Consider the following 24,779-nt stretch of genomic DNA (forward strand, 5'->3'; position numbering starts at 1 on the left):
TCCAAACCTCGCGTAGTCGCGTGCCCGGTCACCATTCACCACTGACGTGATGACGTACGCACTGTTTCACCCGTATTAAAAGCACAAATATGTAAACAACACTTGCATATACGCCTCGGTAAAATGGCCAGTTCTCTGGTCAACTAAACACAAGTGACCAAAATCAGTTTGCATCAACACTCGATCCTGTGTACAGAACGCAAAAATCTGTGTACCGACGCATGTGCCGTCGGCTAACGCTAGAAGCGGACGGAGCTTCCCCAGGCGTGCGCGTCCTTGAGCGTCGCCGCCAGCCAGCCGAGCCCCTCGTGCAGGCCCTCGCCGGTGAGCGCGCATGCCCCCACCACGCGCGACGTCCTGTTCTTGAGGTCATACAGGCCCAGGCGCTGGCCCACTTCGGGCGGTTTCATCGCCCCTTTCTGCGCGCAGGGAGGGAAAAATACAAGCAGAGATGAGAGCAGGATCTCTACGTGTTCTGTGCCTCGGCTATTAGGTTGGGTTCCATCGCTAGTTACCATATCCTGCTTGTTGGCCAGCACCAGGACGACGCTGTTGAGCATGAGCGGGTCCTTGGCGATGGCCTGGAACTCCTCCCTGGCAACGCCAACCCGGTCCCTGTCCACCGAATCAACCACGTATATCTGCAACGCCAATGGGATTAACAAACAATTTCAGTTTCAGGCTCTGAATTCGGACTCCAGCAGCGTTCCAAAGGAATGGTAGATCAGATGGGATGGGGGGAAAGATCGGAAGAATGCCAACCAAGGCGTCCGAGTTGCTCAGGCACTGCCTCCAGAGCGGCCGCAGCTTGTCCTGCCCTCCCACGTCCCAGACCGTGAAGGCCACGTTCTTGTACTCCACTTTCTCCACGTTGAAACCTGAAGAAGCAACGATTATTCGTCAACTCGCAACGCCTCTCCAGTCCATGCTCGCAATGTATGTGCTAGAATCAATGTCGATAGCTGCAGAAATCTACCAATTGTCGGCACCGTCGACAGCACCTCGCCGACGTGCAGCCGGTACAGGATCGTCGTCTTGCCGGCGGCGTCCAGCCCGAGCATCACGACCTACATCGGCACAGGGGCAAGGAAGAAAAAAAAGCACAACCGAGAAAGGATTCAGAGCGACAAGAAGAGCTTAATCACAATGCCATCTGCACCAATGGCGATGGTTGTTGGTGATTGTTACCTTCACTTCTTTCTGGCAGGAATTGTCGAAGAAGAGCTTCATCAGCGACTGGCCCATGCTCGCGTCAGCGCTATTCTTCCTCGCTCCTCCCTGTTCCTACTCCTACGCAGAGTTCAGACTCTTTTTTGCGCCAGATTCTGGTTGCTTTATTTGCTCGATTCTATTGCTCATCAGGGATGATTTGATCGACGTGTGGTCCATGTTGCCGCTTTGTTTATGAAGTCATCTGCAGTTGGTTCGACGTCGGTGTTTGACTTGTACCGACGGAGAACGAGAATCTGCAGTTGGTTTGACATGGGAGCACGAAGCCACATCGAGCGATTGCTGTGCTCTAGTGCTCATGGAGTCATGGTCATGGCAGATGGCACCGACAGTGTTGTCAGCTCAGGCATTCGTCGATTTTGTTAGTATCAGGTGCTGTCGCACGTGAATGAGGCCGTAAGTATTAAGAAAAGATACCTTTTCTGCAGCCGATCAACAACCAGGTCGTTGTAGTATAGTGGTGAGTATTCCCGCCTGTCACGCGGGTGACCCGGGTTCGATCCCCGGCAACGGCGCTTTTTTTTATTTGTCACTACAGTTTTCATTTGCCAACGCAAATCAATCAGGCTACCTCCTAAACAAAGAGAGATGCGGTACTGCAGCTGTAACAGCCATTTTTTAAGATAATAAATATAACGTAGAGAAATTAGTTAAGTTCGTTCATGCAGAATAGTCCATATACAAAGCTGAACCACTACATCTTTCACGCTCATAAGAAATCACTCGGTGTGAATAACCGAAACAAGTTCTGAATGGTGAACGGTATCAACAAAAATGGAGGAAAATTGTCGGCAACATATGCCTTTCACCAGACGGTCAGAACAGCACCATAAGGCCGTTGGGGGATTGGAATTATCCACAGCATAACCCCATCACCGGTCTCATCCAGTTCCTCTGCCTAATTAAAACAGAACAGGGCGAATTAAGGCTCTCTGGTCTGTAATCAGTTACATAAGAAAAGGAAAGAACTCTTCTAGTAGTTGAACTCTCATCACTGCAAGCAACAACGATGCAGTATTAGCAAACTGAGGAAATTCAAACCTTTACCACCATTGTCGGACTGAATTAGCTAATTCGTGCCAGTTTCCCAAAATATAACCTCTTACTTAAAGAACAAATGAAAAGACTAGCTCTGTTAGTTCTTACCACTTAACCAAGGAAAAGAGCATCCCCTGCCACCAGATCCTGGATTTCATCCAGGATGTCAGCACTGAACAGCAACCCTAATTTGTTAGTTCACACAGCTTATCCTTGGCATTGCGACTGTTGGTTCAATTTGTGATTTGCATCTTTGTATCTTTAAATCATCTACTGTGTTTACGGATTCCTTAGTTATTTTGTCTAGTTTTCGTTTGGAAGAACATGATTATGAACCTTTGTTCCTTTTCTTTGTTTTTCAAGTTGTCCCATTATTTAACCAAGAGCCATTGAGGACCTACATTCTACATTTGTTGTCTTCTGGAGTCGTCCAGATTTTTCATTTTAATTCAATAATGTGTACTGCCAGATGGAAATCCAAGGTTTGAAGTGTTTTTGAATGACATGGGGTATTTGTTCTGTTTACTGTTTAGGGATCTTTTTTTGTAGGATACAAATATGCAGTAAGTAATCAGAGAGCCTTTAACTGCATTGGTAGTGTCAGAACATACACTGCATCGCATGTTGCTGAAATAATTGTGCTATGCAGGGTCTGCGATTCTATTCTGCTGAATGGCTCACCATGATAACCATCTGAAAAGGAATCGATACCTAATCTCAGTTTCTGAGGCTTTGGCACAATTGACCATGTCAAGGATAAGCTGTGTGAACCAACATGATGGCTGCTGATAAGTCGCAAGTTCCCTGTTGTTATGAGTGAGTTCAGAGTTATGCAAGTTGAGGAGGCTTGTATGTCAGGCCTCATGTTCACCTGGGATCCTGAACCATGGTTGAAAGGTTATTCAGATTCCAGACTCTTCTTGTCATTTATATAGGCAGATAACCATCACCTAGGAAATTTTGTCTCTGTCAACCATAGACTTCTCATATGACACTGCAAGCAACTTCTTTTCCTCTGGATGTTTCCACCAATAATTTTCTGGTCCTCCGAGCATTTTCCCATAAACATGACTCTGCATACATGTTTGCAAGAACAGCATAGTTTACAGAACTCTCAGGATCCATACTGAAAAGATTCTTGGCTGCAGTTTCTCCTAGAGGCACATTTCCATGTATTTTACAAGCTCCAAGCATTGCACCATACATTGATGAGTTGGGTTCAGCATTCATCTTCTGAGCAAGCTTCCATGCATCTTCTAACTGACCTCCACGAGCAAGAAGGTCAATAGCAGTGCTGTAATGCTCCGCTCTTGGATTGATACCATACTTGCTCATCATGGAAGTGAAATACTCCATCCCTTTGTTCAGAAGACCAGAGTGACTACATGCAGACAGAAGGGCGAGGAATGTCACCTCATTCGGCTTTACACCATCCTCCTCCATCTTGTCAAAAAGGGTCACAGCATCTTCTCCAAAACCATTTTTCCCATAGGCAGTAATAAGTGAAGTCCAAGAAATCACATTTCGGTGGGGCATTTCATCAAAAGCGCGTCTGGCATCTGAGAATTCTCCAGCTTTTGCATACATGTCAACTAGAGCATTGTCCAATACTGCATCACCCATAAGTTGCTTCTTGCAGATATAAGCATGAATTTGTGCCCCGAATTTTATTGATGCTATATTAGCACAAATGGCAAGCAAAGAACTTAACAGAAAACCATCAATTCTTAAACCATCACGATAAATCTTACAGAAGAGCTTCATTGCATCTTCGCTGTGGTTTCTATACATAGAGTACCCATTGATCAGTGCAGTAGATGACATGAGGTCTGGTTCACACATGGAGTCGTATATCATCCTTGCACTGCTCAAGCTCCGACATTTTGCATAAGAATCGATAAGTGAAGTAACAACCTTTTCATCCCAATAACCCAGCTTGATGATGCAATTGTGAATTAGCTCCACGTTGGAAAGCGCACTCACTGCTCCACAAGCCTTTAGAGCACTTCCAAATGTGAAATGATCAGGCAGCATTGCTGTCCAAACAAAAGGGAGATGTATCGCATATTGAATGAGAAATAAAAAGGAAAAACAGCATAACAAAGAAATTAAAACGGATGGAAGCAATTGGTGAGGCTTCATTGAAAATAATTATCACACACCTAGCCACCAATATTCTCACATAAAGAGATGTTCCATTTAGCACTTAGCAGTACTCATTATTCTATATAGTCTGTTTAAATGAGAGAAAAATCATCCATTTTGCCATCAATTAGTTTAGCATATTAGTGTATCATGTATTGTCTTTTTCCTTTTCACTAGAAATACTGAACTAATGTAATCTACTCTAGTGATATCCTTAGTGTACAAGGGGACGTGTGGATTTGAGGTGCATAAAGATAAGCAGAATATTTCAAGCCAGTGAATAACAAGATAATTAATTTACCATCTCTCAGCATTAATGAGAACAATCCAAGCGCATCACTGTAATGCCTGCGCTCCACAAACCCCCTGATCAGGGCATTCCAAGACACGACGTCCTTCCTCTCCGTCTCTGCAAACAGCCGACTCGCATCCGCCACCGACCCACACCGCAGATGCATGTCCATGAGTGCGCTCTGCACGAACATGTCCCTCGCGAACCTCCCTTTGGCCGCGCACGCGTGCACCTGCTCCCCGCTCCTCGCGCACCGGGCGCCCGAGCACGCGCTAGCCGCGCTCCCGAAGGTGAATTGGTTCGGCCTGGTGCCGGACCGGAGCATGAGCGCGAACAGCTCCAGCGCCTCCCGGGGCCGGCCGTTCTTGGTGTACGAGGAGACCATGGCCGTCCAGGACACCACGCTCCGGTGCGGCATTCCGTAGAACACCCTGCGGGCGGCCGCGACGTCGCCGAAGTGGGAGTAGAAGATGACGAGCTTGGTGCTGAGGTGGAGGTCCGGAGGCGAGGCGGAGGACTCGAGGATGATCCGGCAGTGCACGGACTTGCCTTCCCGGAAGGCGTTGGAGCCGATGAAGCTCTGGAGCAGGGAGGAGTAAAGCGCGGCGGCGGATCTCGGGCCATTGGCAAGGGTCATTGCGGCGCGAGTTATTTGACACCCACGGGTCTACCGCATCCTGCCGATGTTGAGGTCGTGAGGGAAGCAGGACGCAGGGATGGTAGCTGGAGAAGGTTGCCGCAGTCGAGGTAGACGACGGTGCTCGGCGCTGATGGCAGTTTATTCGTTTGGTTTTGAGGATTCATGCGCTGGTTTTGAGGGATATTTATTTTTTGAGGGGTATTTATTTGTAGTACCTGTTTGTTTTGATTTTTTTTTGAAAAGGAGTTTTGAATTTTTTTTATATATATAAGATTAGTTTTGAGTTTTGACGACAAGCTTCGCGGGAACAAAAATACAAAAAGATTCACTAGTCGCAAAATGTGCAATAGCGATGAGTGCGAAGCCTTTTCCTTCGGAAATGAGGATCCTCAACATTAGTGCAAAGTTCATATTCAGGACAAATTTGAAAAGGATAAAGCTTGGCGAAGCATTTTACAAATTTTCAACTCAACTTGTAGAAGAAACAAAAGATTAAACATCTCACCAAATAAAACAGGACGGTACCAGACGTTGGATTTTTCTTTTTCTTCGACGGTGCCACTTTGCTAAGGATCAGGAATTCAGAGGTCAAACGGTCAATCAAGATGAAGACTGACAACAGCATAAGTCACAGTGCAAACCCACTACAAGCGGCAGCACGTTTCAGGCTTCCATTCACTGATCCTTACAAAAGAAAAAAAAAAAAGAAAAGGAAAAAACTGCTCCACTGCTCTCGTCATCTACATTAAAAAGCCTCCATACAAGGTGTTTATTCAGCTACTACTACAATGTCCTCAAGGAGATGCAAGCTGAGAAGGAAGTGACAGGTTCCCAGAATTTGAAGCGGCATAATAGCAGATGTGATGGCACGCTATCGCAAACATACAGAAAACCCATTCACCCTAGAAGGAAAAATGACCTTATATAGGTCTTTTCTCTACAGACTCTGGGCAGCGTCACTGTACAACCAGTCCTTGCATCACACAGGAGTTCTCACAGATCACGGGGAGCTTCTTTAGATGGCATTAGTCCTCCCTGAAAAGAACAGAGCACAGAAACCAAATGTTCAATCAGCAGTTCTCGTGAATAAAAATGCAGGCAGCAGTAAGCAACAATAGTCTGTATCAGGCATCACTAACAATGGTTTCATTTAGTAGCAATTAGTTTGAACTTTCAACTATCAACAAAGACCCAATTTATCTATCAATTCATGAAACAGCATGTGTGTCGGCTAGGCTACTACTAATGTAGCTGTATGTAACCCAAGCAATGGGGATCTGTTTCAAACTGACTTATTGCACTTTAAGGTGTTTTGAATGACAGAGACTTTTCAAAAAAACTGATAAAAACCGGGGAAAATGTGTTGATGGTACTGTTCTTGGCTACCTATCCAGTTGTGTTGTTTTTTTTTTCTGAGACAAAGTACATATCTGTAGCTACTAGCTAGTTGCTCTATTGCATTAAATAGATACCGCTTCAAAATTGGCTGGTCAAGTATAAAACACCAAAACCTGTGATGCTTCTGTGATGTGGGTAATGCAGCATGCGTTATGGAAAATTGGGTAAAGAGTGTTTAGTCACGAAACTTGTCAAACTGGATTCACGAAAATTGGGCAATGGTACCTTATTCCATTCTCTGAACCAAAATGTGTAACGGTACAAAAGGAACACATCATACAAGTGATCAAGACAATTATAATAATAGAATGGCAAGTGCACGCAGAGTAAATAAAAATATTGAAGTAATAAGAACAACTTTCTTACAATAGTTACAAGCTATTTTTTTAATTCATGTTTCAGAAACAATATGAAGGAAAAATGCACATTGGCATCAAGAACAAGAAACATGCTAGACAAATTATTATCAACTTAAGCATTGAATGTGGACGGTTTTTGTACAAATGGCCTACAGAAAATTTGACTATTTTGGGCATTTGAACTGAATGACATGCGAAATGCAAAATATAACCATAAAATGATAAAAAGGACATGTTGACCTTATTGAACATAAAGAGTGACCTACTAGCTAGGCCAATCCAAGATCTCACCATGGACTAGATAGAACTATCCAATGATTCAGTGGTACGTTATGTTAGGTGATTTAGCATCACAAAATTCCACAAATAACTTCAAGCATATTATTTGTTCATGCTAGTAAACAGATAGCTGTCTTCCAGTAAATCATATGAATTCAGTTTAATCTCACTTTTTTCTGCTTTCATCCATAACAACCTTCAAGTATTTTATCCAAACACTGTTTGATCGCAACTTTTCTGTCCATAACCTTACTTGGGTCTGAACAGGTCTACTCTTCTAGCTGGCACTTGATGCTACCCAACTAGTTATCAGCCACATTAATTTTGGTATATCTTTCCAACATAGGGGGTTCTACAACAATGATTAGAGATACCATGGAAATGGGAAAGAGAAGGGTTTGGATGAGTAAAGTAAAAGCAAGAAAGCAACCATTTTGGGTGTCTCTCAGACAACATTTATCATACACAAATTTGAAAACACAACTACTTGACCGTGGAACTGCAAATCATTACAGAGTTAGCCTATCAGGCAAAACAGGCTAAAGGATCACACCATAGAATTTTCCCTAATTACAACAATGCAATGCCAGATAAATGCAAAGGAAACAAGTAATCTGCATTATAATAACTTCTTCCCAAACAATGCTGTATCCAGAGGTTCCAATGGATAAAAATGACATCTATTTTCCTTTTTGATGTGGTTATCAATCATATATTCATCTTTCATGACTCATATACCAAACCCAGTCTAGAAACAGAACTGAATTACTCACTGCACAATTCAGCAGGTTTCTCAGCCATTCCCTACACTAGAAGCTCTTGTTCTAAGTTGGAACTAACAAGATCAATTCATGGGCACCAAATACATGCCAAGAAAAAATATGTAGTGCTATGACTCATACCATTTGATTAGTGAACCAAAGAGGAAATGCTGCATGATCGGCACTTTCTCAAGCACCTCGGCCTTGTACATCTTGAGCAGCCCACTATTCACCTTCTTCCAATTTGGCACACCACTGATATCATCCAACATCGGTGAATGCTCAGCAAACGGCCCCTTCTTTATCTTCTTCACATATGCAACACATGCCAGGTACATGTACTCCTTGGAGAAGTTCTCCAAGATATCTGGATTGTGAATCGACTTGGGCTTCATGTACTTGTGATCAATAAGCTGCGCGGCCCCAAATATGAAGGGCAGGAAATGGAAATCGTCAAGGCCCCACACGCCATGGGAGCCCGCAGGCTCCAGCTGGTACGTGTCCTGCAGCGTACGCATGAGGTTGAGGTACTCTGCAAAGACGCGCAGGACGACGGCAGGGTAATCAGGCTCGGTGATGAGCCCGAGCCTCGCGAGGCAGTAGAGGAAGGCGGCGAAGTTGGTCTCGTGCCCCGTCCCGTAGTCGATGCGGGTGGCGTTGCCGAAGGAGTCGAGGAGGTACGGCACGAGCTCGACCTCGGCGCCGGCGAGGTCCGCGGGGGACGCGGCGGTGGATGTGATCCGCGCGATCAAGTCGTTGGCGGAGTCGGTGAGCTTCTCGTGCCAGAGGCGAAAGGCCGGGTTCCCGTAGCGGGAGTTGTGCGGGAGCGGCGGGGTGGAGGCGACGAGTGCCGCGAGCGCGGAGATGAGGCCGAGGAGCGCGGAGACAGCGGGGGACGGCGGGGAAGGGAGCGGGTCGGAGAGCTTGCGGCCGTGGACGGAGGCGGAGAGCGCGGCGACGAAACCGAGGAAGTGGCGGCCGTGGAGCGAGGCGTGGAAGCGGGCGATGTCGTCGGGGGAGGCGATCCGCTTGGTGGGGGTCTGGAAGGCGTGGGGCGGCGCGGCCGGGGGCACGGGGAGGGGCTGCGGGACTGGGGAGAGGACGATGGAGGCGGTGTTGGTGGGCGCGTTGATGGCCGAGAGGCGGATCGGGCGGTACGCCGGCGGCGGGGAGTCGGAGGTCCCCGACCAGGGGGGCGGGGTCGGCGCCGTGGTGGGCGCGCCGCAGGAGCGGCAGAGCGGGGTGTGCTCGTGGTCGTGGTGAGCGGAGGCGGAGGTGGGGGACGAGCCGGGGTTGGACATGGCTACCGTGCCGGTGGCGATGCGGCGGTGGCGTGCGGGATCGGAGAGGCGAAGTGGGGAAGGGGAACTGATGCTCCGGAGAGGCGTTGCGAACTTGCGGCGAAATGGTTGGGCTCTACGGGCCGAGTGGCAGCATTTGGGCCTAACTGGTGGACCATCGGCAGCAGTTGTTAACCGGCATCTTGCTTGTGCCTTCTCTATGTTTTTTTAAAATTCGGCCTTCTTCGTCATGACGCGCGTATGCAGAAAATTTTTCATAGGAGGCATACATAGCACATACACGAGATTCTCACGATGTGTTCCTGATTTTATTTATTACGAAAATAGCATGGTTGGATCATCATTTAAACGGCTTCGACGGTACGGTGTCCCGGATGCACGACTCCGGTGCAAACGAAAGCTTGGAGTCCTTCAGGTCGAACACGAACCGCGTATCCACCTGCTGCAACGCGCCGATGACGGTTCGGCGTCCCGGCGTTACGGCAAGGCACGCGATCCGCCCCTGCTCGTCATCCATCATCAAGAACAGCTGCTCCGGCGCGACTACCAGCACCGCTTCCTCGTCCCCGGAGAAGTGAAGCGACAGCGACTGGAGGCGCCCCTTCATCGCCTCCGACGCCCGGACGCAGAGGCCGTACCCGCGCCGCCCCACCCGCTCCGCTCCGTGGCGCTCGAGGTCCGACCACACGGCCTCCTCGACGACGTCGTACGCCGCCCGAGCCATCACCGTCACCGGCGTGCCGAGGTCGACCACGCACCCTCCCTGCCCGTCCTCGCGGCGGGCGAACATCTCCGGCCGGATCCCGTCGAGCCTGCGGGCGCCCAGGCTGACGCCGACGAGGCTAACGTAGTGCCCCGACGAGTCATGGGCGGCGTCGAGCGCCGCCGCCGGCAGGATCTCGGTGGTCCTGTACCGCGGGTTGCGCGGGACGTCGGTGCCGAAACGGAGGAATCCCTGGCGGTTCGTCTCGCCGCCGTGGAAGAGGCAGTAGGAGAACCGCGTGAGCCCGCGGGCCACGGCCGCCGCGCCGATGACGCCGGCGAACACGCCGTCGTTCTGGAAATGGTGGGCCTTGTGAGCGCAACCGAAGGGGACGTTCTGGTGCACCGCGTTGTTGTAGGTCAGCTGGTCGGTGCCCAAGTAGCCCTCGACGGACATGTCCCTCGGGCCGTCGAAGCGGAAAGCGCATGCTTCCCCGTTGAACTCGGACCAGTAGGGCGGCCGGCAGAACGGGTCGGTGCCGGCGACGAGGTGGTAAGTCGGCGAGGTGGTCGAGTCGAAGAGACGGTGGCGCTGCGGGGAGTGCGGGTCGCACCCCATGCACTGCATCCATATCAGGTGGCTCGAGGTGTCGACGACCTGGAAGAGGTAGTCCTGGTGCCCGGCGCCGGTGCCGACGCCGATGACCAAGGCTTTTGGCAGGCGTAGCGGGGTGTACGTCATCTCTGGGCGTAGGGTGGTGGCGCTCGCCGCCGAGGAGCTGTTAGCGCCTGATGGCGGGCGTGGCGGTAGGTCGGTGCGGAGGCTCTGCAGATGCAGGAAGCCGTCGCTGCCGCGGCGGACGGTGTGGTCTAGGTCGTCGTGGTCGGGGACCACCAGCTGGAGGCTGAAACCGGCGGCCAAGCTAGCGTTGGCCGGCGTTGTTGTGTGGTGGGCAATGGTGGCGGCGGCTGTGATAGAGGGGTGATGCATGATGAGTAGTGCGGTGAGGATAGCAAGACTGGTAGTGAGCTTCGCCTCCATGGTGCGTGATGGGTATTGTCGAATGTCGATGGCAAGTCCGCATTGGTTAGAGAAGATATAGAGAGAGAGAGCTCAGGCCTCACGTCAGTTTTCTATCTTGAGGATAGCATCTTGAAGATTTTGCATTGGGTACGAGTACAAGTGGGCGGCAGGAGCTATCTATAACTGCCATCAGGAGACGGGAGTTCTATCATGAAGATAGGAATTTTTTTAATTTTAACCCTTTTTTAACTTATTTTTAAAAATAACCCCCACAACTTTAAAAATAAACTTAAAAAGGATTAAAAATAAAAAACGAAGATAGAGGCTTCGGATGCCTTTATCATGCAACACTAGTCTTTATTAGTACAAAACCAGTAGACTGCTCGTCGGGCCTGTATATGAGCAATTGCAGAGTGCGCTATCGCACATGCCCCAAATTTCAGATTAGCATTCCTAGCTAATTTAATTTGCCACTGGGTAGTGCAGCTATAGAAGTTAATCCTGTGTGCAAGACTGCAAGTGCAAAACAACACCGTGTATCGACCCATTTTCTGATTTCTGGCACGTTTCCCAACAGACCAACTTCTCTGCCTATTCTCACTATTTCCTCGTTTACATTCGTGGACAAACCGCCGAAATTAACTCCCAATCCCGACCTCGAATTTACTCATGCCAATATGCATGTTGGTTTTGCTGATTTGTTTTAGTTTTCATCAGAACTCATCTATCGATGGATGTTCCATTTATTTTGAAATAATTTTAGAAAAAATACGAACACCTAGATTGAGTCTAAGACTCAAACGAGATTATTAGGTTCCACCACAGCAAAACTAACCAATTGATACACAAGTACTCAATAGTGTTACTCGTTAATTTGTCATGGGCCGGAGCCCAGCCCGGAGGGAGCACATGCAAGTACTCAACAAATTGAACAAGGAATGTGAACAAAAATAATGATGATTTCAAGTAGAGATAGCATTACTCCATGTTTAAACAAACAAAAGTTCATTGTGCGCACCTCGTCGATCCGCTTTATCCTATTAACCTCATAACAAACTTTAGATTCGATTTACTCCATTGAAAGTCTAATCCACCTCCTAATGGGATTTACTTTTTTTTTCCTTTCTCCATGCACAACTGGAGTCTGGAGTTTCAATTTCAAATTTTACAAGCAGACTTATAACATGATCTCCTAGAAAAATATATTAGAATTTTTTTATGATTACTTTTCACGCATGTTTGTATCGTTAAGTTCATTATGTATTAAATGTTCTTAACCTATGAAAATAATTATGAAAAAATTTTAAAATATTTTTAAACATAAGTCATCTCTATCCAATCACAACTTTGAACTTAAACTCAATTTGTACCAAGAGAAATAAAAAAGAAAAATTTTGTTATAGAGTAGATTGGACCAATCGAAATAGTTCTGTGCACAAGTCAAACATAAATTTTATATATGAGGGTAAATGGACAAAATGGATTGATAATAGTAGTAAACGAAACATTCAAATCCATATCTCAGACATCCTACAAATGCTCCTCCGAGAAGCAGCATTTAACACTTAAACATACTAGCATATTTAGCAGTTGCCGGTGATTTTTGTTTGTAGGAGCTGTGAACAACTAAACTTAAACATAACATGCAGATCTATTGGCAGAGACATCCTAATTTTTTTTTTGAGAACTTGCCTGGGCAAGTATTTCATTCAAAAGAAGCAGAGATTTGGATAGGGTTTTAAATGACCTCTTACCTAAAACAGAAAGGAAAACTTACAAAGAAAGTTAGAAGAAAAAACGACCTACCACTAATGACGAACTAAAACTAGCCATAAGACCTAATGAAGAATGATGGCTCCTTTAGCCCGCTTTCGATCCAGCATCCTCCTTCAGCAAGAATACGGTCAGTACCATTGTCACCGACATCGCCTCCCCCTAAAATTCCTATTGTACCGTTCTAAACAAAATTTCCAAATCGTCAGCATGATCAAGGAGTCAAAACCTTTTCGGATCGCTTTGTCAATCCTTTTTCGACCTTGTAACCACCATGACAACAACTCCTCCCTATAGCTGGGGTTAGACCTGCTTTCCGGAGACCCGGAGCAGTTTAAACCAACATTCCCTGTTGAAGACACATCCTAACAGAAGGTGATCGACCGTTTTTGTTCCTGTGCACACAACGCACAGTTGCCGTAGTTTGGTAGGCCGTGACGAGACAAATGATCTAATGTCCAGCATCATTTGTAGACGGCCAACCAGAATAAGAATTTGCACTTTAACAGTACCCTCGCTTTTCAGATTGTTTTCCCACCTGGCAAGTAGGTATGACCATGGAAGAAGACCTTGTACGTGGTCTTTGCCGAGTACCTTCCATCCGGTGACCATTTCCACTGAATGGGTCTGGGACTTCAGGGTTTAGGTCTATGTCCTGGAGACGGTCCCACAAACGTAGGTATTGGGCAATGACCTATATTGTGAGTGCCCCTTTTATGTCCCTAACCCATCTTCGACTGGTCATGGCGTCCTTAACGGTTCTAGTTTTGCGGCACCTTGTTGGGATCACCTGGTAAAGATCTGGGGCCACTTCCTTAATTAAAGACCCGTTAAGCCCTCTATCCAACTAGAATAAAGCTGATTGTCCAGAAGAGATGCCTCAAACATCGCGACCACCTCCTTATCATGGGCTGCAGGTAGATCTATCCAGGTTTTGTCAGGATCCAATCGACCTAGCCAGGACCATATGAGGCGGAGGGCCCATCCCATGACCCTCAGATCAATGAGCCCGAGTCCTCCCAATTCTTGTAGCGCAATAGATCTTAGGCCAAGCGACCAAGCAGTGACCTCCGGAGACTACCGCCGTGAGACATCCTTAAATGCATCATAAAATCGTTCCTGGAGAACAAACTACTACTTGAAGTAGAGATAGTAGTATTACTTCGTGTTTAAACATAACATGCAAATCCATTAGCACAGACATCCTACTACAAATGCTCCTCGGAGAGCAAACTACAAGTACATGCAACAAACTGAACAAAAGGAATGGAAATAAATGAGGCATTTATTTTTCCTCCCTCATGCAAAGCATTTGGCCGTCTCCACGCGCTGCGGGCGTCAGTCCCGCCATGTCTACACAAGTGTCTTGCACTGCGAGGTCGTCGGGTCCCACAACGCCGGGAGCAGGTACTTCCTCCCGCCCAGCCCGACGGCGTTGTAGCTCGCGCCGGTGGCCGGGTCCGTGAGCAGCTTCCCGGGGTACCCGGGGTAGGCCCCGCTCCCGAAGATCCCGGCGCACGCCGTGGCGGCCTCGAGCCCGGCGCCGGCGTCGCCCTGGTAGTACCCGTCCCCGTAGGGATTGGTGACCGTGCCGGTGAGGAGCGCGGCGAGGCTGATGACCATGCCGTCGACGCCGACGTCGCCGTTGGGCGGCACGAGCGGCGGCGCCTGGGGCCCGTACGGCGGCTGGTGGAACGGCCACGCGCACTGGCCGGGGCACTGCCGCGCCGGATTCCCCGCCCACAGGTACGCGTACCGCGCCCTGCCGTGCGCGCCGGCGAGGTCGCGGCCGTGGGCGCCGCACCGCGACACGCAGAAGGGTACCACGGGGACGTCGGCGGCCGTGAGCACGGCCGTGACGGCGCCCCGGTGGTGCCCCGCGGCGCGCGCCAGCGCCGTCACGTTGCCCGGCGAAAGCGGGCCCGGGCCCAGCGACATGCGCTCGTCGAGGATCTGCCTGCCGAGCGCCACCCGCGCGCCGCCGCCGCGGTACAGCGAGGTGGTCCGCCACCACGACGCCACGGACGGAGCGGCGGCGGCCCGGTGCCGGGGCGCTGCGGCAGCCGAGAGGGAGCGGACGAAGTCGGCGACGATCGCGCGCTGCGCCGGGGCGAAGCGCCCGTAGAAGAGCAGGTTGACGGTGAGGTTCCCCGTGAGCAGCGCGCCGCCGTGGTCCCGCAGCACGATCGGGTCGGGCTTCACCAGGAACAGCATGCGCGGGTTGAACGCCGCGCACCGCGGCGCCGCCGCAGCGCTCAGCACGACGGCGGCGAGGACGAAGCGGATCAGCAGCGGCTGGAACGCCTGCTTCTTGCGCCCGCCGCCCATGGTTCTTGCTGCGCGAGAAGGTCGAGATCAATGAAGTGTTGATCGAGCCACGAGTTTGTGCAAACGGGTGCGCACGTAGTGGCGGTGCGTGAGGAGTTCGGGCACTTGGGGTTGGGACTAGCTCGTGGTGTCGCGGCGGGTTTATATAGCGGGAAGCTGGAGCGTGTGGGCGTAAAGGCGACGACGTGAGGGAGGTGTGCCGCGGGCGCGCCGTGGAGTTACGAGGCGCATGACGCGCGCGTGCATCAGCTCCGGGTTTGGATTTCCGGGCGCCGTCCGTTCGCAGATGCACGTAGCGCGATTCGAAGTCGGGAATGGGAGATGCGGACTTGCCGTTGCCGAGACGAAGACGAGTACGAAGTCGTTGGCCTGTTGCAACTTGCGGTGGGACGGAACGTGGCCGCAACAATTTTCATGGCTGTAAGTTTGAACGGCCGCGGGATTGTGTTTGTGTTGCGCATTTGTTTAGTGTTTTTGGACCAGGAGAAAATGTCTGGTTGAATGGATTTCGGGGCTTATTCTGCCAGTGTTTAAATGATTGACGACTGATGTTGCCGGCGTGTGGTTTCTGTTGGCAGTATTTGGAGCTAGCTCCTGGTTTTGCCTTTGGGGTTTGCGTGCCAGAGAGTTATATCATTTTTATGGTTTTTATTTAATTTATTTAAATACATATACCTGTGAGGCCTTCTTGCAATATTTTATGTTATTATATTTTTTATTAGTTACATCGTCCATAATTGTTTTCTTTATCCTCAACTCTAAATTGTTAAATGAGCATTTCTTCTTTTGACGGGTCAAAATTAGCATTTCGTTTTAATTGGAAAATGAGCATTTTCTGACAAATGCAAATGAACGGGTTAGAGAACCACGGGTAGGAAATCAATTCCATTTTTGGTCCAGAACAAAAAAATGAGCCCATTAAATAAGTGTGGCTACTATCAGCCCGTTAGATAATGTATCCTGGCCCATTAAAGCAAAGGCCGGCCCATTTTGTCTCCATCCCGCTGGGGCCCAGTGGCCACACTGGGTCACCGAGACACTCACACACGAATTCCACACACTGACATACACCTCACGTGCGGTATGAGTCACTGTCGAATCGTACCTTACGTGGCATTCCATGACGCGCACAGCACACGCACCCAAATACGGCAGCATGGACTGGATCGCCCTTTTGCCGTGGCGGCGTCGTCGTCAACGTCTAGCCGATAAGCCTCCCGAGCTCCAGATTCACCTGCTACACGCGGCACCGTCCCTCTCGGAACACGTGAAGCATCGGACGAACCGTATATGCAATGCAAGAACTGTGGCACACGAATACACGATATATACAACAAAACTTTACACGTCCTTATTTAGACTGGGACTGCCCGGCACGTTACGTACGATGATACTCACTGTACATACTCTACAGTATTTACACCCAGCAACAACATTTAAAAGCTTTTTTATCCGTCGACGTCACTTCGTCTCTATCCGGTCCACGGCGGCTACACCAGCGTGGAGCACGCCGACGTGTCGGGGTCGAACAGCGCCGGCAGCAGGTACTTCCTCCCCCTCGCGCCGTGCGCGTTGTAGCTGGCGCCCGTCGCCTTGTCCACGAGCAGCTCCCCGGCGTACCCGGGGTAGGCGCCCCTGCCGTACACCCCCGCGCACGCCGTGGCGGCCTCCAGCGGCGCGCCGCGGTCGCCCTGGTAGAACCCGTCCCCGAACGGGTTGGTGACCGCGCCGGCCACCACGGTGGCCACGTTGATCACCACGCCGTCCATGCCGGCGTCCCCGCTGGGCGGCACCAGCGGCGGCGCCTGGGGCCCGTACGCCGGCTGGTGGAACGGCCACGCGCACTGCCCCGGACACTGGTCGGCGGGGTTCCCCACCCACGCGTACGCCGCCCGGGACCGCGGGTCCGACCCGTGGTGCCCGCACCGGCTCATGCAGAAGCCCTCCACCGCCACGTCCCGCGCCGTGAGCACCAGCGCGATGCCGCCGCCGCCGCCGCCGGACGCCTTCGCAGGGCCACGCGCCCTGGCTGCCAGCGCCGGGAGCTGGGACAGCTTCAGGCTCTTCCCCAGCGAGCACCCCTCGTCGGAGACCTGGCGCGACAGGACGACCCGCGCGCTCCTGGCCACGGCGGCGCCGCCGTGTGCGCCGTTCTTGCTGACGGCCGCCGCCTTGGAGAGGTAGAGCCGGTTGATGCTGCTCCACCACTGGGCGACGGACGGGGCGGGGGACGGCGGCGCCCCCCGCGGCGCGGGCGCGGCGGAGAGGGAGAGGAGGAAGTCGGAGACGACGGCCTTCTGCGCCGGCGTGAAGCGGCCGTACCAGAGGATGGATACGGGGATGTCGCCGCTCAGCACCGCGCCGTTGTGGTACGTGAGGAGGTTCGGCTGTGGCTGGACCAGGAACGCCGCTGATGGCGCGGCGCCCATGGTTACGGCGAGCACCATCAGTAGCAGGAGGAGCGCACTGTGCTTGGCCATTGGGAGAAGGCTCTCGAGAGGTGCTAGAATCTTGGAAGAATCTTTAATTCTCTAGCTCGGTGAGGCGGCGACTCAGTTTGGGAATGGGAGAGGTGATGTTTTGGAGTGTGGGGAGCAGAGCCAGGCAGAGAACTGCTTATATAGAGGCGCTCCCACACCGGAGTGGCGGAGTGGCATTGATGCGAGCGTACGTGGATGCATATGATATAAGCATGCGAAACGAGTCACTTTGTGGTAATGGTATATTTACCGTGCTTCAGGTACCAACCAGTTGAGTCCTAAACACTCAGCTGAAGAGGGTGCTTACCGTGCTTCAAGGTGCCGTAACACTCCAAACAGTTTTCACTCTAAAGAGCTAGTGGTTGAGGGAAAACTGACAGTTCCCTTGAACCAGACTATAATGGCCGCAAATTAAACGTGCCGCCTCCACCTTCAACGTTTGACGCTGTTTAGTTCAATTTCGAATTTGCTCGCTCCAAAATTGCAAATCTTTTTTTGTCTAGTAACATATTAAGTTAGGGGGCGTTTGGTTCCCTTTGCTTATTTTTAGCACGTGTCACATTGAATGTTTAGATACTAATTAGGTGTATTAAACGTAGACTATTTACAAAACCCATTATATAAGTGGAGGCTAAACAGCGAGACGAATCTATTAAGCCTAATTACTCCATCATTAGCAAATGTTTACTGTAGCAACACATTGTCAAATCATGGACTAATTAGGCTTAATAGATTCGTCTCGCCGTTTAGCCTTCACTTATGTAATGAGTTTTGTAAATAGTCTACGTTTAATACTCCTAATTAGCATCTAAACATTCGATGTGACGGGTGCTAAAAATAAGTCACAACAACCAAACCAGGCCTTAGGCTGGTACTATGTACCAATCAATTCACACTACTCACTTCAACCGTATTCTGTCACTACTCACTACAAATCTACAATAACATTTTCTAAAACTCTAGGCACTCGCAATACACGTATCACACTCTCGAAATAATTTTTGATACATTGAATTAGAGAAGCAGGATCTTGGTTAAGCGAAGCGATCGAGAACATAATGCTGGTATCCTAGAGGATCAGGACGTGAACTGACCGTGTGACCCCAGACCCCAATCATCACCGGCGTACGTGGAGGTCAAACAAGCGTAGCATTGATCGGACCACACATAATTGGAGGGCCCCCATGACGACGACGCCGTCGGCCCGTCGGGGATGGGAGCTCCTTCGGAACGTTCGACCCCAAGCGAAAAGTTGGCGCCGGAACTTGAGGTATCGCCATCGCCGTTCGCATGTACATGCATGCACGCAGGGGCCGTCACGGTCCGCTCGCTCGTCCCGTCGCACCTCCAGCTGGATGCCTCTATCGAGCTATTTTATTTCCCACTCATTTATTTTGTATAGGAATATGCTCCATGCATCCATTTGGTAATGAAATAATGACCAGTGATGTGGAATGGGACCAAATGATTCTTGGAGTACGGTCTTCTCTCTCTCTCACTTGAAAAGATCAGTCTTGATTTTTTGAGGCCGATAATTGGCCACCTGCTCCCTCTCGTCCCATGACAAATCAGACGAGTCTAGAACTTGAAAAAATGAAAATAAGATAGTGTTTGGTTCGTGCTAAGGTAATGTAAACGCATAGGGAATCAGATTACAGTGTATTTAGAGGTGGAATAGGTGATTGCCCTCTTTGTTTGGTTGCACTCTGGTAACGTAATCAGATTACTGTGTGGGTGCTATATCTGATTACGGTGGGGGAGGAGGGGTAACAAGCTTGTATAGATATTATTTAGGTAAGGGATTCGATTACAGTGTTAATTGATTACAAACCACCGCAACCAAACATATGTAATGGGATTCGTTACCTTCAGTAATCAGATTACATTACATTTGAGCCAACCAAACACTACCTAAAAACCAGAAGGTTTGTATAGATTATCCTAGAGGCGTATTTAGCCACCAAACAAGAGCACTTGGAGACCTGCCGCCGCTGCTCTAGAGATTACTTTAGTGTAGTAGGACTGTAGGAGTACGCTTACTAGCTTAGTGTCGACAAGTCACCAAAGCAAAGTGTTATAGGAGTATACTAACATCATGCGCCGCTCCATGAGTGAGCAACCTAACCAAAGGCATCGACCCCAAAAGGATTACCGGCAAAGCAAGCGCTTATAGTGCCCCGTAAACTCGAGAGGCCATCATGTGTAATCCCGGAACAGCTGGCTTCCATGCACTCGAACGCGTGCGGAGACGTGTCGCCGTTTCGCGTAGGACACCACCTGCACAGGGGACGGGACCCCGGCCGGCACAGCGGCGGGCGGTAGCTGCTGCAGTTTCCCGGCGCCAATAATGGAGGCGGCAGCCCAGAACCGTGGTCCGTGGACCTGGTCTCTGAAAGGCTCCTGTCGCCATTGAATTGGTGCGCCGCATGCAGTCTGGGATCGGGCAGGCAGTCACGCGTCAGAAGCGACAGCCGGCCGCCGCCGTCGCCGTGCACAGTGCGCGCGGCGAGGAATCAGCTGTGCGCCTGGGCCTGTCCAGAATAATTGTTTTCGGCAACAATCAGCAGTCAGCGTCGCTGACTGTTCCATTGGGCACTGCTGGATTTGGATACTTGCAGCATGCATGTCACTGTAGAAATGCATGTCTGTAAAACATGCACTCATTCCTAGCAAGTACTGAGTTTCACTGCTAATAGTTTTAATAAAAAAATGCTACAGATCAAATTAAATTGCTGACAAAACAACAAGCAATAGTCTGAATTTTATGGTAGCAGCCATCGATCTCATCGCGTCCGCTGCAGAGCCCGCAACGCATCGATGGCACGGGCGCACGGCTGCACGGACACCTATCGCACGCGGCTCGGAGTCGGAGGGAGGGTGAGCGGTCTATTACCACCAGCTGCCGCGCGCGGCTGTAGCTGCATCCGCGAGCAGACGGCGATGGCCGAGGGCGGGCCGGCCGACCGGTGGTGACCCGGCGCTACCTGCCGACGCGCCCGCGCCGGCCTGCCGTCGACGGCCGCATGGGTCACGTGTGGTGTGGCTGCACGCAAGCCGCCAGCGGCGCGTCAAAAGGTCGTCGGCCTCGTCATCATGAGGCCGGCCCCGGCCTCGCGCCTGTGCTGGGCCACCATCGGCCTTGCCGCCACAGATCTCGGCAGGAGGCAGCTTCGTTCATCCGGCGTCCCGGCGTGTAGCGCACTCGTGGGCATTGCATAGCTTCACGGTCCCGGCTGCGGTGGTACACTGGTACTCAAAACTCGATCTAGAATCTAGGAACAAACGGGGCCACACAATCATTGCCAGTGGGCAGAGGGCAGAGGCTCAATAGCGCCGGGCTCGTAGGAGGTAGGCAGGAATGCAGGAGGGGATGAAGGTGGGTTGACTGACCACAGAGTACAGCAGAGCGGCCATCCATGACAGTCTCCGATCAGTAATCACCATGGTTAACTCGACTGTGAGCGGCTCCAGTCCTGGTTCGACTGTTGGAGTCCACGCAAGCCGAACAAAACTACCGTTCGCTAGCTCCAGCGTCAGCATCGAATCATAGGACCCACGCACGAACAAAATGAGCCCGCTCTTTCTCAGCACGAGTCTCATGGGACCCACGCGACGTGGTGCTGCGCTGCCTGCTAGTGGACAACGGCGGTTGGCGTGATTATTTTAATTCGTCGGAGTTCGGCTCGTCTGCAAACGTCGATTTTGCGTCTGACAACCAACGTTAGAACAGCCCACGGTTCCATTTTGAACCACACTGGAGCTGCTCGGAAGTTTGGTTTCGGCAAAGACACAGTGCTACCACTGGGACTCTGGCTCACAGCTAGCAGTACACAGACAGCAGCTCAGAGAGGAGCGACACCTGCGACAGGCACGCAAACCAACCCGGAAAGGCTCCTACAACCCCCGAACTAACCAGCTTCTCAAAGCATTGCAGTGCAGAGCCCGCCTGTCAACTCAATGCCCATACAGGAAGGGGGGGGGGGGGGGGGGGGGGGGGGGGGCACGCGCATTCGCGAGGGACCGGAGCCACCGCAGCCGACGTGCATTGGACTAAGCGTGCCATTTCACTCCAATAAGATTTGATTAGCGGTGGCGATAACTGATGACTAGCTAGTGGCCAGTGAACCTAGCATTCCACTCGACCCCAACCCCGACGGCTCCATCAGAGTCCAGTAAAGCCGGGACAGCGCTGCCGGAACCCACTGTTGGGACTGGATCACTCTCCGATCCGATGACCCTGCCACCTCTCCCCCTGAGATAGGACCAAGCCAACAACCGGGTCAGCTTTCCCTCTTTAAAACATGCCCAATCATATGTGTCTCCTGCCCACGCACGAATGCCCATCACGTTACATCACGGATCCAAGATTCTCATCATGGATTAGGTCAACTTAATGTTTAATCAAGACTGTACTGCCAAACACTGATGCGCCGAGGCAGGCCGCGCCGCTAGTCCGCTACAGCCGAGCAATTATTTGGGCCGGGACAGTTCAGTGTAGCGCCAAAAATTCAGCCGAAAAGGAGGTAGAAGTCTACTGGTGGAGTCGTGGAGCGAGCGAGCGAACCGCGAAGCATCCATCGCTCGATCGTCCGTTCACGGTCAGAAAGAGGCGCCGCGCACGCGCTGCCCATGCTAATCCAGCTGTCCCCAAGTTCCAGTTGATCTCTGGTCACCCAGAGCTGAACACGCCTCGAACAAGTGCAGCCCGGCGAACGCGTCGCGTGCACGCAGCTACTCCTGCCCATCAGGCCGATCTCATCCTGAATTCCTGACCAGTGATCACTAAACAATGGCAGGCAGCAAGCCCTATAAAAGCCCAGCTCCTCGCCATTTCGGAAGCACACACCACCACTGAGCCTTCCAGTCAAGACACACCAGCTGTCTACTCTAGTGCCACTGCGTAGTGCTCCACTTGGTAGTTCACTCCTAGTGGAGGCGATGGCCTCAGCAGCTTCCAGTAGCTTCCTCCGTCGGAGAACCCATGCTCTGCTCTTGCTCCTGGTGCTGGCGCTCCTGAGCTCGGCGCGGGGCTCCGTGGCCGCGGGAGTGTCCGTGGCCAGCCCCAGCAGGAGGCTGATGGAGCTCTACAAGCCGCCGCCCAGCGACATGCTGAGGTACCACGACGGCGCCGTGCTGAGCGGCGACATCTCCGTCTCCGTCCTCTGGTACGGCCGCTTCACGCCGGCGCAGAAGGCCATCGTCACCGACTTCCTCCTCTCCCTCTCCGCCGCGGCGCAGGGGCCGTCCGTCGCCCAGTGGTGGAGCAACATCAACCGGCTCTACCTCTCCAAGGCGGCGGCCGCCAGCAAGAACGGCGCCCACGGCGGCGGCGCCAGGATCGCGCGGGTGGTCCTGGCCGGGCAGGTCTCGGACGAGGGTTGCTCGCTGGGGAAGAGCCTGAAGATGTCCCAGCTCCCGGCGCTGGCGGCGAGGGCGCGCCCGGCGAAGGTGGGCGGCGGCGTCGCGCTGGTGCTCACGGCGCAGGACGTGGCGGTGGAGGGCTTCTGCGCGAGCCGGTGCGGGCACCACGGCTCGTACGGCGGCGGCGGCGCGCGCGCGGCGTACGCGTGGGTGGGGAACCCGGCGACGCAGTGCCCCGGGCAGTGCGCGTGGCCGTTCCACCAGCCGGTGTACGGGCCCCAGGCGCCGCCGCTGGTGCCGCCCAGCGGGGACGCCGGCATGGACGGCGTGGTGATCAACGTGGCCAGCATGGTGGCCGGCGCGGTGACCAACCCGTTCGGGGACGGGTTCTACCAGGGCGACCGCGGCGCGCCGCTGGAGGCCGCCACGGCGTGCGCGGGGGTGTACGGCAGGGGCGCCTACCCCGGGTACGCCGGGGAGCTGCTCGTGGATAAGGCGACGGGCGCCAGCTACAACGCCAACGGGGCCCGCGGGAGGAAGTACCTGCTCCCGGCGCTCTACGACCCCGACACGGGTGACTGCGCCACCTTGGTGTGAGAAGAGAGCGCGCGCGCGGCGCCGTGTCTTGGCATCCGTCAGTGGAAGATAAAGTGACGATGTGCTTGTGCGTCAGCGTGTGTGTAGTAATTTGGCGAAGGTCGAAATGGAGTGTTGTCTAAGGGTCTGATTGGTTGGATGCTAAAATTTTAGCATGTTAGAGTTTTAGCAAGCTAAAAGTTGGATAAAAGACTTGCTAAATATGGAAAAAAAATTTGTAAATAGTGGTCAAAATTTTAGCATGCCAACATTTTGACATCAAACCAATTAGACCCTGAAACACCAACTGGATGTAAACTGTATAAAATGTGAAGTATCTGTTTCTCAAGGGCTTTGTCTCGTCTTTCTATAACTCTGTATTGAATCGTGCTGGACTGTTTTCGTGCTTTGATATGAAAATTCTGAAAGATCCGATTCTGAATTTTGAAGTGGATGAGTGAGCTTGATCAGTTGGTCTGCGGGAGCGGAAGCCTGGCATGTCCACAGGCATTAGGCAACATCGACGATTTCTTTTTGAGATAACTCGGCTACGATTTCTTGATCGCAGAACGTGCTAAAAGGGCCTAGAATTTACTTGTTTGCCAGAGGAAAGCCGTACTAGAGTGGGCCCATTTGTGTGTGTTGTTGCCTGCCTGTGGTGGCATCTGGCCGGGTGGGGGTGGTGAGCCGAGGCAAAGCCTGGCCCAATACTACGTAGCCTTGTTTAGTTGAGGGTTAAATTTGTCTTTGTACAGTATTTAGGCCACCTTTTTGGACTTTTGAACTAAACGGGCTGGCAAATTTTGGTTCAAATTTAGCCTTTAGGATGTTCCGATTTCGACCCAAACTTCGCAACCTTATCCAGCGGCACAGCACCGGCCGCACTCCCAACCCTAGCACCGTCCGCAGTCACTCTCCCTCTCCCCCCTACGCCGCGGTCATCTCCGCCGCTTCTCTACCGGGGCACGTCATATGGCCTTTCGACGGCCGGGGGATGCTCCTCTTTTAAAAGTTTTCCCCGAGATTACCGCGAACCGAAGCCTGCCTGTAATAGCAATAGCTGCTACAATGCAAAGTCCTGTAACGATATCA

At 51.7% G+C, this 24,779-nt stretch overlaps 7 protein-coding genes and 1 non-coding gene across 10 annotated transcripts; 2 read left to right on the forward strand and 6 right to left on the reverse strand.

Moving 5' to 3' along the window:
• Positions 1–239: 239 nt before the first annotated feature.
• Positions 240–1,318, reverse strand: LOC101768385 (ADP-ribosylation factor). The gene is made up of 4 exons (XM_022826060.1): positions 1,189–1,318; positions 977–1,067; positions 763–878; positions 240–641 (listed from the first exon to the last, which is right to left on the reverse strand). The coding sequence occupies exons 1-4, from the start codon at positions 1,243–1,245 to the stop codon at positions 240–242; spliced, it is 666 nt and encodes a 221-aa protein (XP_022681795.1). The 5' UTR covers positions 1,246–1,318.
• A 355-nt stretch (positions 1,319–1,673) lies between these two features.
• TRNAD-GUC lies at positions 1,674–1,745 on the forward strand. The gene has a single exon. It is a non-coding gene; the product is annotated as a tRNA-Asp (tRNA).
• Positions 1,746–1,931: 186 nt separating this feature from the next.
• LOC101781608 (pentatricopeptide repeat-containing protein At3g20730) lies at positions 1,932–5,557 on the reverse strand. 3 transcript variants are annotated; one of them, XR_002677438.1, is made up of 3 exons: positions 4,715–5,557; positions 2,377–4,304; positions 1,932–2,128 (listed from the first exon to the last, which is right to left on the reverse strand). XR_002677438.1 is itself a non-coding variant. In XM_022826006.1 (2 exons), exons 1-2 carry the CDS (start codon positions 5,340–5,342, stop codon positions 3,253–3,255), a joined length of 1,680 nt encoding a protein of 559 aa, XP_022681741.1. In that variant the 5' UTR covers positions 5,343–5,557; the 3' UTR covers positions 1,932–3,252. The 3 variants fall into 3 exon arrangements, 1 of the variants encoding a protein (XP_022681741.1); XR_002677437.1 differs by having other exon boundaries at positions 1,932–2,224; XM_022826006.1 differs by having other exon boundaries at positions 1,932–4,304.
• A 280-nt stretch (positions 5,558–5,837) lies between these two features.
• Positions 5,838–9,524, reverse strand: LOC101768787 (serine/threonine-protein phosphatase 2A activator). Its single transcript, XM_004964912.3, has 2 exons — positions 8,284–9,524; positions 5,838–6,380 (listed from the first exon to the last, which is right to left on the reverse strand). The coding sequence occupies exons 1-2, from the start codon at positions 9,441–9,443 to the stop codon at positions 6,371–6,373; spliced, it is 1,170 nt and encodes a 389-aa protein (XP_004964969.1). The 5' UTR covers positions 9,444–9,524; the 3' UTR covers positions 5,838–6,370.
• A 259-nt stretch (positions 9,525–9,783) lies between these two features.
• LOC111257049 (aspartyl protease family protein 2-like) lies at positions 9,784–11,187 on the reverse strand. The gene has a single exon (XM_022826061.1). It carries the CDS (start codon positions 11,185–11,187, stop codon positions 9,784–9,786), a length of 1,404 nt encoding a protein of 467 aa, XP_022681796.1.
• A 2,899-nt stretch (positions 11,188–14,086) lies between these two features.
• Positions 14,087–15,368, reverse strand: LOC101769198 (protein EXORDIUM-like 2). Its single transcript, XM_004964913.3, has one exon. The coding sequence runs from the start codon at positions 15,268–15,270 to the stop codon at positions 14,296–14,298; it is 975 nt and encodes a 324-aa protein (XP_004964970.1). The 5' UTR covers positions 15,271–15,368; the 3' UTR covers positions 14,087–14,295.
• A 1,193-nt stretch (positions 15,369–16,561) lies between these two features.
• Positions 16,562–17,891, reverse strand: LOC101770010 (protein EXORDIUM). Its single transcript, XM_004964915.4, has one exon. It carries the CDS (start codon positions 17,748–17,750, stop codon positions 16,761–16,763), a length of 990 nt encoding a protein of 329 aa, XP_004964972.1. The 5' UTR covers positions 17,751–17,891; the 3' UTR covers positions 16,562–16,760.
• Positions 17,892–22,433: 4,542 nt separating this feature from the next.
• LOC101769607 (protein EXORDIUM-like 1) lies at positions 22,434–24,060 on the forward strand. The gene has a single exon (XM_004964914.4). It carries the CDS (start codon positions 22,689–22,691, stop codon positions 23,706–23,708), a length of 1,020 nt encoding a protein of 339 aa, XP_004964971.1. The 5' UTR covers positions 22,434–22,688; the 3' UTR covers positions 23,709–24,060.
• The last annotated feature ends 719 nt before the right edge of the window (positions 24,061–24,779 follow it).

This window comes from Setaria italica, chromosome IV, assembly GCF_000263155.2.
Source record: "Setaria italica strain Yugu1 chromosome IV, Setaria_italica_v2.0, whole genome shotgun sequence".
NCBI classification, from domain to species: domain Eukaryota; kingdom Viridiplantae; phylum Streptophyta; class Magnoliopsida; order Poales; family Poaceae; genus Setaria; species Setaria italica.

Bases quoted from the DNA above. Each gene is read 5' to 3' on its own strand.
- LOC101781608 (XM_022826006.1), bottom strand. From the start codon at position 5,342: ATGACCCTTGCCAATGGCCCGAGATCCGCCGCCGCGCTTTACTCCTCC. The intron at 4,305-4,714 runs GTAAATTAATTA...TTGTTTGGACAG, and splicing joins CTCATTAATGCTGAGAGATG to CAATGCTGCCTGATCATTTC.
- LOC101769607 (XM_004964914.4), top strand. From the start codon at position 22,689: ATGGCCTCAGCAGCTTCCAGTAGCTTCCTCCGTCGGAGAACCCATGCT.
- LOC101769198 (XM_004964913.3), bottom strand. From the start codon at position 15,270: ATGGGCGGCGGGCGCAAGAAGCAGGCGTTCCAGCCGCTGCTGATCCGC.
- LOC101768385 (XM_022826060.1), bottom strand. From the start codon at position 1,245: ATGGGCCAGTCGCTGATGAAGCTCTTCTTCGACAATTCCTGCCAGAAA. The intron at 1,068-1,188 runs GTAACAATCACC...GTGCCGATGTAG, and splicing joins CCTGCCAGAAAGAAGTGAAG to GTCGTGATGCTCGGGCTGGA. The intron at 642-762 runs GTTGGCATTCTT...TTGGCGTTGCAG, and splicing joins TGAGCAACTCGGACGCCTTG to ATATACGTGGTTGATTCGGT.
- LOC111257049 (XM_022826061.1), bottom strand. From the start codon at position 11,187: ATGGAGGCGAAGCTCACTACCAGTCTTGCTATCCTCACCGCACTACTC.
- LOC101770010 (XM_004964915.4), bottom strand. From the start codon at position 17,750: ATGGCCAAGCACAGTGCGCTCCTCCTGCTACTGATGGTGCTCGCCGTA.
- LOC101768787 (XM_004964912.3), bottom strand. From the start codon at position 9,443: ATGTCCAACCCCGGCTCGTCCCCCACCTCCGCCTCCGCTCACCACGAC.